At 57.6% G+C, this 11,623-nt stretch overlaps 1 protein-coding gene across 1 annotated transcript; it reads right to left on the bottom strand.

Moving 5' to 3' along the window:
* Positions 1–1,404: 1,404 nt before the first annotated feature.
* On the bottom strand, positions 1,405–11,493 carry MMP11 (matrix metallopeptidase 11 (stromelysin 3)). Its single transcript, XM_008568601.1, has 9 exons — positions 11,450–11,493; positions 11,121–11,293; positions 6,043–6,298; positions 4,965–5,108; positions 4,751–4,884; positions 4,364–4,605; positions 4,051–4,267; positions 2,994–3,251; positions 1,405–2,078 (listed from the first exon to the last, which is right to left on the bottom strand). The coding sequence occupies exons 1-9, from the start codon at positions 11,491–11,493 to the stop codon at positions 1,945–1,947; spliced, it is 1,602 nt and encodes a 533-aa protein (XP_008566823.1). The 3' UTR covers positions 1,405–1,944.
* Between the last annotated feature and the right edge of the window lie 130 nt (positions 11,494–11,623).

Below are 11,623 nucleotides of genomic sequence, written 5' to 3'. Positions count from 1 at the left end.
CGGGTGCTCACACTACCGCCAGGCTCCTCAGCCACCGCCGCGGACGACGACCAGGCCGCCCTTAGTGCGCATGCGCGGGGGGTGGACGCTGACGCGCGCGTCGCCGCCGTCTAAACAAAAGACCGGGCGCGCCTCCGCGGACCCCTTAAAGGAGCCACGACTAGTTTCCTTTCCTCCCAAGACATGGTACTGTGGAAAAGTTGCTCGCGGACAATAACTGCTGAGGCCCTGACTCCAGCAGTGGCTTTCCCAGTCTCACAGCTAGGAGTGGAACTCAGTCCAGGGGAGGAGAAAGGAAGTGAGGCCTGAAGGCGGGGAAGAGGACAGAGCTACATCAGGAAGCCTGAGTAGTCTGGCCATGCTTTGTGACCCCAGGCTGGCGCATCAGTTTCCCCAACCTGAAAACAGTGCAGCTGAGCAGATAGGAGGGCTCCTAGGAACAGATATCCCAGTTCCGAGCCCACAGCTGTTCCTGCAGATATGGGGATGGGCAGAATGACAACACTGTGTGGGGCTTGGCAGCATTCAAAGGCCCAGGTGGTATTTGGTTTGGCTGGTGCATCACATGAGNCAACCTGAAAACAGTGCAGCTGAGCAGATAGGAGGGCTCCTAGGAACAGATATCCCAGTTCGGAGCCCACAGCTGTTCCTGCAGATAAGGGGATGGGCAGAATGACAACACTGTGTGGGGCTTGGCATGAGCAGAGGCTCTGGGGCTTGGCAGCATTCAAAGGCCCAGGTGGTATTTGGTTTGGCTGGTGCATCACATGAGCGTTGGAGGGGAGGGACACCTCCATTCCTTACTTAACTCTGAGTTCTTTGCCTACGACAAGCCCAGCCCTGTGATGGTGAGCAAAACCAGACAGCCTGTGGCGCTCCCAGCCCAGAGCAGGAACCGACACTAATGAAAGCAGTCATGTATCTGGTTGAACAAAGCAATAAGTAAAAAATGGCCCACTACTGACAATTTCATACGATTCAGTCTAATAAGATTGCAGCTGTGATAGGTGCTAGTATGAAGAAGACATTTGGGGCTGGAAGACAGGGCAAGGATAGGCCAGAGAGGTAGGAAGGGCCATGGTAAGTATGAGTTTTGTTCTGAGTCCTCACAGCAGTGGGAAACCAAAGTATTCTAGGATAGGGGCTGGGGCGTGGCATCATCAGACCAAATGACCACCACTCTGGAGGATAGGCTCAAGGGGCAAGTGGAGCAGCAAGGAACCAGTTAGGAAGCCACTGCAGGTGTCCAGTGAGGTGTGGCAGAATGGAGCAGAAAGAGCACAGTGCCCAGCTCCCAGGACCAGAGGCTTGGTGGGGTGACCCTGGCTCCCAGGACACGGCCAGACCCTAGCCAGGCCTCCCCATCCTGGCTGCACAGTCACAAAGAGAGACCAGGCAGGCAGGTAGAAAACAACTGTTTAATGACAGTCCTCAGTAAAAAAAAAAAAAAAAAAAGGTTTATACACACTGTACACACATTTACATGGCTTTGGAGAATACCAGTGCTGGCATGAGGGCTTCAGGAGGATCCGGCCCAGGACAGGATTGAGGTATGTTGAGGCCTCCAGGGCCTGGGGTCTCTAGCAGGAAGCACCCCCTCCCCAGCCCTGCCGAGGTCCTACCCTGAGAGACAGGGATGTAGACCGAGGGCAGCCAGACTTGACCATGACCTGTACAGGTGGGGTAAAGCCAGTCTGAGACTATCCTCACTCTTAGTAATGCCAAAGCATCCCTGTCCAGTCTGAGACAGTTGCTGGCAGGTGACCACGACCCGCATGGCCTTCCCTGCAGTTGTCATGGTGGTTGCACCCATACTCCACCCCCGAGGAGACAGGGGCTCTGTCCGTGCCTAGTGCCCAGGGCCACAAAGGTGGCTGTGGGTCTCTAGCCTGATATCAGTGGTCTGGCAGGGGTCAGCGCCCCCTGAGGGTATCCAAGCCATTCTCAGCGGAAAGTGTTGGCAGGCTCGGCACAGCCAAAGAAGTCGGGGCCCACGAGACGGGGGAAGCCCTCCAGGGCCTTCACCTTCACAGGGTCAAACTTCCAGTAGAGGCGGCCCCGCAGGAAGTAGGCATAGCCTGAGGAGAGAGGGTCAGGCCTGGGCAAGTGGGCATTGGGCCCCGCACCAGCCCGTCAGACTGTGCCCAGGGACAGGCACAGGGAGAGGGCACAGAGGGCGGGTCTTGGCCACCTCTGAATTTCTTGAAAACTGCAGCTCCAGGGCGGGCCTTCCAGAACCTCTCTTCCCTCCAGGGAAGCCTTCTGCCTGCCCCAGGGTCTGGTCCCTGTAACATCCAGCCTGACAGATACCTGAAGCTTCAGAAGCTCAACTCTTACCTCTCAGAAAAGCAAGTCCCTACTCCTGCACCCACCAGCCAGACTACAAAGGGGCATCCTGGAGTCTCAGAAACCACCCCAGGACAGTTCCCTCATCAGGTCCCAATGTGAGAGAGCACAGAAGCAAAGAGTGCTGTCAGGGGAGTGAGCACTGGACTGGGATCCCCGACCTGGCTCTAGTCCTTTGCACTTGCAGGAGGCTGGGTGGTTCTGTGGTTAGGAGAAGGGACTGCCTGGGTGGGAGGCTTGGCTCTGCCACTGTCCACCTAGGTGGCCCCAGTTAGGGACCTCATTGCCTGATCCTCTGTTTGCCCTGCTGGAAACTAGGTTTATAACAGGTGTTATGTCAGAGGGATGTTCTGAGAATCGCATAAGACATGTAAAGAACTTGGAGCTATGCCTGGAGCATCATTGGCCCTCAGTATACAGTAGTTATTTCATTGGCTGTGACTGAGGGACCTCTGCCTCAGTCTCCTCATCTGCAACACAGGGTACAGCACTACCCAGCCACCAGGTAGAGGGCAAGTGGTGCTGACAAAGGGCCTGTGTTGAAGAGCTGGGCCTCCAGAAGTGGGCATGAGGAGGCCCAGCCATCACCGGATGGAAGATGCTGCTGCTGCACCCACCTCCCACCAGCCACCCCGCCCACCACATACCATCAGCATCCTGGAAGGCCGCGTCAATCTCAGAGGGCACACCTCGCCAATCAGTGGCCCGGCGGGGCACGGGACTGTCCACACGCTGGGTGCTGGGGTGGAAACGCCAGTAGTCCCCGCCTCGAAAGAAGTAGATCTTGTTCTTCTCGGGACCCCAGACCAAGGCAGCATGGATTGGGGACCCCACCAGGCCCAGCTCAGAGAGGGGTGCAGGGCCCAGGACTGGCTTCCCACCGTCGTACATCCAGTATTGAGCGCCTGCCGGAGAGGGGAGGCTGCAAAGAGCTGCTGAGCCACCACTACTGTGCCCAGCCACTGTGGGCCTGCTCAGCCACCACCATGGACTCTCCCAGCCTGTTTCCTTGCCCATAAAACATGCACGCCTGCTCAGCACCCCCACCCCTAGAGGGAAGTTGGAGCCCGCTGGGGTAAGCTGGAGAGGAGAAGGCTCTGTAAGGTACCGAGTGGGTGAGGTTATGCTAATCAGTAGAGGGCTGCCTGGGCTCCCGTTCCTTCTGGCATTTGGCTGGCTGTGACAAATGCCTGCTGATTACTCCCTGGGCCCCTGCCCCTGCTGCAGCAGGCCCCTGGCTGCCCCAGGACCCACACAAAGGTTTCCTGTGCTGCACCTTTGTTTATGAAGTCCCTGTCACCTGGAATGCTCCAGGCTCTCATCTTTGCCAGCTGAAAGTTGAAAACACAGGCTCCAGGGTCACCAGACCTGGATCAATTCCCTGCTCTGCCTTTTCCAAGCTGCACCCTCAGGTGAGTCACTTTGCTGTCTCAGAGCCCCAGAGGCCTCACCTGGAACCCCGCCCCATGGGGTGGCTTTGAGGGTTGACTGTACCAACGCAGAACCTGCTGTGGGACACCTATGCTACTCCAATCTCAAAGAGCCGCCTTCTCTGGGAACCACACTGTCCCCTGGCCCCAAGCCTTTGGGGCACCCTCTCTCTGCCCATTGTGTCTCTGGGGATTTGTCTGTCTGTATTTACCCTTGGCCATGACACTCCTAGCTCTGAGAAGTCTCTTCAGTTGACCCTCAACACCCACTGACCTTGGAAGAACCAGATGTGGCCCTGGGCATCCTCAAAGGCTGCATCCACAGGGCTGGGCAGTCCCTGCCAGTGGCGAGAGGCCAGCGCAGGGTAGCCGGGCTGCAGCTGGCCCCCTCGCAGCCGCCACACGAAGCCGGCCTTGAAGAAGAAGAGTTCACCTCGGATGGTAGAAACCGCATCGAAGGAGGCCTCACAGGCATCTGGTGGGGCTTCCGGCTGGGATGGGAGAAAAGGACCGGAAAAGAGTCCATGCTGGAGCCACAGAGGCCAGCAGGGCGGGGTTGGGGGGCAGTGCTGGGAGCAGGGCCTCACCTCTAGTGGTGCAATCTCGTTGGTGTCCACCCCAGCCTGGGGGCCCGGGGCTGAGGCCCCAGAGGTGGGGGCCGGCTGGGGCCGGCCATAGAGGTGCTGAATGCCCCTGCGGTCATCTGGGCTAAGGCTCAGTGGGTATCGGAAGGTGTAAAAAGGGGACATGAGGGCCTTGGCTGCTGTCGTGTGCTGCAGCCCCAGCACATGGCCAAATTCGTGGGCTGCCACCTGCAGCAGGTCTGTGCCTGGAAAGGGGAGGTGGGTCAGCAATTCCCAAACCTCCTGCTGCAAGACACCCAAGCTCCAGACTGCAGCTCAGGAACCTTGGCCAAACCCCATTCTCTACGATCTTCAGTTGCCCCATTTGGGAAATGGGTCCCCAGCCCATACCCTGGTTGTTCCCGACAGTCCAGGTCTCATCATAGTCGAAGTGGACGTCCCCTTCTCGGTGAGTCTTGGGGAAGAAGGCATGGGCCAGGATGCCCCCAGGCCCATCAAACGGCAGGTTGTCCCCATGCCAGTATCTGCAGGTAGGTGGGGGCAGAGTCAGTGGCTGCTAACAGGTGGGGCTTGTTCCCAGAGAGGTCCCAGGCCGCTGGTTCACCTGGTAAAGTCGATCATGATGTCAGCGTGGCCCTCATGCACCTCAGTGAAGGTGAGCGGTGTCACTTCACTCCACACCTGTAAGGCCTCTGCCACTGTCTGCCGTACTTGCTCCCGAACCAGCTGCCATGGGAACCGGAGAATCCTGGGGGAAGGAGCAGGGGTCTGGGCTTCAGGGCAAGGACAGCTCCTGATGGCTGAAGGGCCAGGAATTGCCCCTCAATGCTCAGTGGGTATGTGCACTTAAGATATGGGCCAAGTGTGCTCTGAGCCTCAAGTGCAGCCCACCAGTCTCCCTGGCCACATGGGCACACATCTTTGTGTGGGTTTGTGTATACTTGGGCATATACAAGTGCCTGCATTGTGTGGAAAGAACACAGGATCAGGAGTCCCGAGACCCATGTTCCAGACCTGATAGTGCTGCTTACTGTGGGGAGACCTTGGCCTCTTGAGCCCCCTCTTGGTTCCCAGTTCCCCACCCAGGAAATTCCTGAGGTCCCCTGTAATCTCAGCTCCAATGCCCTTTGACACGAGACCGTTCTCTCCCAGGCTGAATCCCTGCCCGCAGGATGTGTAAGCCTCAGCTTCTGCATCAGCTGCCCAGGGGTGCCCAGGGCACCCAGTGAGGAGTCTGCTGTTATCCATCTCTGCTCACCACTGTTTCCACCTGCATGAAGCCCAAGTTGTGATGGTAGATTTGAACTATGATGTGGCTAACGCCTATCTCCCTGAGATGACCAGCTGTGTCTGCCTCATTCACCAGAGAGTCCAGGGTGGGGCCCTTCCAGATCCCCAGTAAAGGCTGTCTAGGTGACAGAACATTGTCCTAAGGCATGTGCTGAGCCTCTTCAGGTGAAGACAGAGGCACTGCCGCTCTGCTCTGGGAGGGTATCTGTGTGTGTGTCTAAGTTGGGTTCAGGGTGTTGGTCAGTGGCTTGGGGGTCAGCAGGCACACAGCTCTATTTGCCTCCAAGATATGGCCCCGGCATGTGTCTCAGGAAGCAGATATAAGGGTGGCAGGCTCACAAATGGCCACACAGGTTGAACTCTGGAGTCTTGCCCCATGACCCCAACCCTACCTGTAGGTGAGGTCCGTCTTCTCCCAGCGCCCACCCGAAAGCACGAACCGCTTCTGACGGTTATGGGCATTCATCCCATCAGGTGGGTCGGGCACGCCACAGCGGGGAGGTCTGGGGGCAGTGGCAGGCCGGGAGGCCTCCTGGGCGGCAGGGGCAGGTGCCAGGCTGCTGGGCAGAGCTGCATGCCAGGGCTGTGCCCCCCTCCTCAGAGGCTGGTGGTGGTGGACATCCTGGGCAGGAGAGAGGACGGGAGGGCCTAGTCAGGCCTTGGTCCCTCATGGCCCATGGCTAGAGGTGTGGCCTGTCAGCACACCCATGGGCAACCCCAGCCCACTGTGTCTCTGGGCAAACTAGTGGGGAGGGAAGGGGCACACAGCAGAGCCCTCTGGCACTGGGCTGACTGGTTTCCTGACACTTTGTTCCAAAGTGTCCTGCTGCCTCCCACCCCCTCCTGGAGGGCCCTGGGCTGCCTGCCACCTACTCTAGGCACTCAGGACAGTGAGGTCTGGATGGGGGTGCACTGGGACTACGAGGCCATGAGCCCCTGACTGTACTCTCACACATACCCAGGACTGGACCCCAAAAAGCCTTCAAGGAAACATCAGCCAAGCTCCTCCTGCTCCCCACACTGCCCTACCCCTAGCAAACCTGTTTCCATTTCCCTTCCCATGTCCACTGAGCTCACACCTGGGTTACTCCCACTCTGCACTCCCTGGTATGTGAGCAGGCTCTGTCCTGCCCAGGACACCCCCCAGTGTGGAGGGGCTGCAGCACTGCAGTGTGGCCTTGACAAATGGGGATGACAGTACCTCCCCACGGTGTTGATCTGAGGATGAGACAAGGGCACCTGTGTAGAGCACTTAGCACAGGCCCGACACCTCAGAAGGGCACCGGGTAACAGGTCCGACTTCTAACAGGCAGTTTTGGTCCCACCCTGCCAAGGCCAGGTGCACAGTGGGAACTAGGTCTGTGATCTGCCTGCCCCCTTCATGAGGGGAGGATGGGGGCAACCAGTTACCAGATGCCTATGCCCCAGGATTGCAGTTGGCATTTCTGACCTGAGTTGATCCTACCACCCTCTGCAAGTCCCCAGGGCAGAAGTCACAGTTTTCATGCATGAGAAAAGTAGAAGCTCAGAGAGGTTAGGAGACCCTCTGAGGTCATGCAGCAAGAGCATGGTGGGGCCAGATGAGGACCCTGTGTCCCAGCCTGAAGGCTAAGGCCTGGCTTGGGACACTGCCCAAAAGCCAAGTGTCCTTCCTGTGCTGGAGGAGAGGGATGGGGCCTTGCTGTTTGCAGAGCGACTTGGTACCTGTCTGGCCTGGGCCTGTCTGGTGTGGGTGGCTACAGCCTCCCCACAGCAATATTTGGGGCAGAAGCAGGACTGCTCAGGCCCCGCCCTCGCCCTCAGCCTCTGGCAGCTCTCCCAGGCTCCAGGCGCCCCAGGGCTCTGATCAGCAGCCCAGCCCTCCAAGCCTCTGATCCCAGAGGTGAGGACTTGAACTCCCAAGAACACCCCACCTTGAAGGGGCCTTCTGAACATGAGGGCTATGGAGCTACTTGGGGTGTGAGGCCCTGAACCAGTCTTCCCCCAGTTTCAGACCTGGCAGAGCACAGCCTCACGGGTTTTGGGTTCCAGCTGATTCTGGGCTTACTGTTAATAAGTACTTATCACTGTGGCCGGTGACAACAGCTCCATAGACATGCTCTTAGCCCCTGATGGAAGCTCTCACCAACTCCACTGTCACCATCCCCATTTCTCAGATGAGGAAATGGAGCCCAGAGAAGTTAAGCACTTTGCTCAGGTTAACAGGTGGCAGATAGCACCCTGTCTGTGCTCATAGCCCACCCCTCCCTGCTACCTCTGACCTGCTCTTTACGGGTTGAGTCATCTCTCCCCTGGAGGAGGGACCCACACTGGCCTCACCTTGGTGACAGCAAGAAGGAATGGGAGATACTTAAGCACCTGCTACTTCCTAGGCACTTTGCCAGCAGGCTCATGGACCTTGAAGATGTGGATCTCACGTCTGTGTGACGAGTCACAAAGGTCTGCCCCCTCCTCCTTGTCACACTACCCTCTTGACCCACAGGAAAAAGATTCCTTCCCCCAACCCTGGCAGGGATATGAGGACCCTCCCTGGGAAGAGCAAAGCTATGTCTTCCCCTAGGAGCCCCAAACAGCCCAGAGCCCAGCCTGCCAGCCGTGGTTATGCCTGTGGCCAGAAATCTCCCCTCTTCTCTGCCCCCCCCCAGTGACACCAGGTGCAGCCAGCCATGGAGGGTGGATCATGGGTGAACACACCCTATGCCCGCCGCTGTCCTTTCTTTCCTTCCCCCATGGGGCACCAAATTGACATCCAGACCCCTGGATCATGGCACTCTCAGCGCAGCAAGAGCCAAGCTCTGAGGTTCAGAAGACCAAGTTCTATGCCAGTGACCCTGGACAAGTCACTGTCTTCTCTTAGCCTCATCTTCCCCATCTGTCAAATGGGGATGTTGCCACAGCAAAGGGCTAAACGACATCCTTCTGTAATGCCCGCCGCAGCTTCTGGCACAGAGCAGTGCCTCCTACCTGGCCCCTCTCCTTGCCCCAGTAGTCCCTCCCCTCCCGCACTTGGGAATCTGCTCTTGCCAAATTCTCTGTGGCTTCCCACCACTCTTGTCACTTCCAGTTCTCCCCCCAAATCTGCGGACTTTAAATGGTAAAACAAAGTCTCAGCTAGAAGAGAGCTTTCAGGTCCAAAGAAGAAAAGTACGTTCTGCAGAGTCTCCTGGAAAGTCTTGCTTCTTGTCCATGTCACATTCACATTCATTGATGTTGGAGAGTGAGTGAGTGAGCAGGAGGTACTAGAATAGATGCCTCCAGCCAGGGGGAATTTTTCTTTTTTTTTTTTTTTGGAGCCCATCGTTTAAAAGCTCTTGGCCTCAGTTTCCCCATTACTGTGATGGGACACATTTTCTCTGCCTCGCTGACCTCCCACCCTTCCTCTTTGGGAGTCCTTTCTGGCCTGGGGCCAGATGCCCTATCTGCAAGGCCTGGCATGAAGCAGCTTGCTCATTGCTAAAATGGGTGTGCTTGGTCCTCCCAGGCAGACTGGATTCAGAGAGGTAGGGTGGTGGGCACAGACCACCCCTCACTTCATCTTCAGCCCTGGTGAGTTTGGGGAGCAGCCAGCCATCACACCATTTCCCAGGGGATGAAAAAGAGCCCAGAGAGGTCAAGGACTTTGCCCAGAGTCACACAGCAAGTCAGGCAAGAGCTGGGCCTAGACCCGGAGCTCATGACTCCAGCTCATGCCTGCACTCTACCCCCCCACCCCTCCCCAGCTCTTGGCTTCTCTCCAAAACCCACATTCCTGAGAAGTGTTTCTGCTTCTAAAATGCATTCCCTCCTCCTTGGCCAGTATACTCCCTTGGCCTGCCCTGTGGTAGGTGTCTAACTCACTCAGCCCCACCCTCCTCTGGTCTGGCAGGCACCAAACCACAGCCTCAGACACACTCAAGGAGTTTCTCGGCTGATCTACTCTCCTGGAAGAGGTAAGAGACTTGAGGTCAGCCCCTGGGTCAACTTCCAATCCAGGGATGGCAAGTTAGCTCACTTGGTAGTGCTGATAACCCCAAGGACAAGGGTTTGGATCCCCGTACTGGCCAGCTGCCAAACAAACAAACAAAAACTTCCAATCCAGAAAATGGGAGACACCTGGTAGAGGGGTGATAAGGGACGGCCCCAGACTAGGAAACCACTGGCTGAGGCTAGGCTAGTTGTATCCCTCTCTAGGCCTTAGTTTGCTATTGGTCCAATGGGGATAATTAATCACAGCTATGCCTTCTGCTGTGAGTGAGAGGTGACCCTGATAGGAAGACAGGGGAGCGTCACTACACTGTTCTATACATCATCATGCCCATCTGAGGCTCAGAGAGGTCTAGCAACCTGCCCAAGTCACACCGCCAGTTGGCAGGCAGGTTTATCTTCTCCCCCATGCTTCTGCCTAATCTTCGCCTTCCCACCCCTTCTCTGTTGGCTCCAGGAGGGAAAGCAGCTTGGTTCCGCTAGACTGTGGGGCTTTCATCAACCCTGAAAGCTGTGAACTGGGATGGATAAATATTTACAGAGCTCTCTTGGCCTTGCTGACGGCAGCCTAGGGATAAACACATCGAAGGCAACCCCAAATGCTCCCTGAGTGTCTGCAGAGTGACAGACAACAGCCCAGCTCAGACCCCACCCCAGGCTAGTCCCCAGCCCCTGCACTGAGCCTGCACAAGCGTCAAAGTGGCAGCTACAGGTCACAGAGTGTCTCCAGTGTGCCTGGCATCACCTCCTTTAGTCCTCAATGCCCAGCAGTGAACAACTGTTACCCTCCCTACCCATTTCAGATGGGGTAGGTGAGGTTCTGAGGCACAAGAGTACTCACACAGGGTCACTTGATTCAAACCCAGATCTCTCTCATTCCCCAACCAGTGGTGATTCCTGCCTCTGCCCCAAGTTCTAGGAGACAAAGAGGGGCTGGGGAAGAGGCAGGGCCTCCAGACTGTGGTGTTTCCCATTCACTCTACCCCACCCATCCAGTCTCCTTCTGCTTCCATAGTCAGCACCAGACAAGGCTGGCCAGGGCAGAGCTGGCATGGCTGGACAGAGGGTCCTAGCCTGACCAGGCCTCCCTCCTCCTCAGACCAGTACCAGGACTCATGCTGGGCGGACACACCGTTCATGCTCCCATCCCTGCCTGAGCTGGCTGGATACCTCAGCTCTGTTCTGAGTGGGTTCTGGCCCTGTGACTGGTGCCTCAAAGCCTGGCTTAAGGGAGAGTGCAGCCTTTGGGACACACACAGGCTGTCACACACACGGTGACAGTCCCTCCTCTCCTGCCTCTGCCGCTCTCTCTTACACGGACTTTCTTTTCTCCTGAGCACACATTTCCTCCCTTCCCTTTCTCTCTCCACCCCTTTGCTCTCTGAGGGTGGCAACTACTCGCTCTTGGTCCCCCTTCTTTCTAAGCTCTCCTCACGGTGGCACACACATACACGCCGCGCTCATGCTGTCTCATACTCATGCGCTCCTAGCTCCAAGCCTCCCACACCTGCCTCCCACAGGTGCCGGGGCATCTCCTCTAGGCTCAGACCCCATTCCTCCAGCACAGCTGCTCTTCCCATCTCTTCTTTTATCCTCCATCCCGCTGCACACCTGGAGGCGCGCTCACTGCGGCCACACACCTGCAGGCTGACATCGCCTGGGATCCGCTCGGCTTTGTCCCTACGATGAATAGGGGGCCCTGTAACCACTCCCTCTCCTACCTCCCCAACCGTCCCCTGCCGCCGCCCCCCGTCCCCCAGCATCCGCAGCTGAGGCGCGAGGAGCAGGTCTCCACGCTGGAAAGGGGCGTGAGCCCAGCGCGGAGTCCCGCCTCACCAGCCCGAGCGATCCCGGCGCAGACTCCACTTGCACACCTCCATGGACGGGAAGCTCACTATCTATCACGCCCACAGGGACCCAGAAAGCGCTTCGGGTACCGGCCGCGCCAGACCACCCGGGGCGCCCTCACGGGTCCGGCTCAGCCACTGGGCCCAGCCCGCGTGCTCGGCG

This window comes from Galeopterus variegatus, unplaced genomic scaffold (assembly GCF_000696425.1).
Source record: "Galeopterus variegatus unplaced genomic scaffold, G_variegatus-3.0.2 Scaffold424, whole genome shotgun sequence".
NCBI classification, from domain to species: domain Eukaryota; kingdom Metazoa; phylum Chordata; class Mammalia; order Dermoptera; family Cynocephalidae; genus Galeopterus; species Galeopterus variegatus.
The sequence above is the reverse complement of the archived record's forward strand: the minus strand, read 5'-3'. Positions and strand labels throughout refer to the sequence as shown.

Coding starts and splice junctions, on each gene's coding strand:
- MMP11 (XM_008568601.1), bottom strand. CDS start 11,493: ATGGAGGTGTGCAAGTGGAGTCTGCGCCGGGATCGCTCGGGCTG. Junction 3,252..4,050: donor CCACATCTGGTTCTTCCAAG/GTCAGTGGGTGT, acceptor CCTCTCCGGCAG/GCGCTCAATACTGGATGTAC. Junction 2,079..2,993: donor GGCCTTCCAGGATGCTGATG/GTATGTGGTGGG, acceptor CTCTCTCCTCAG/GCTATGCCTACTTCCTGCGG.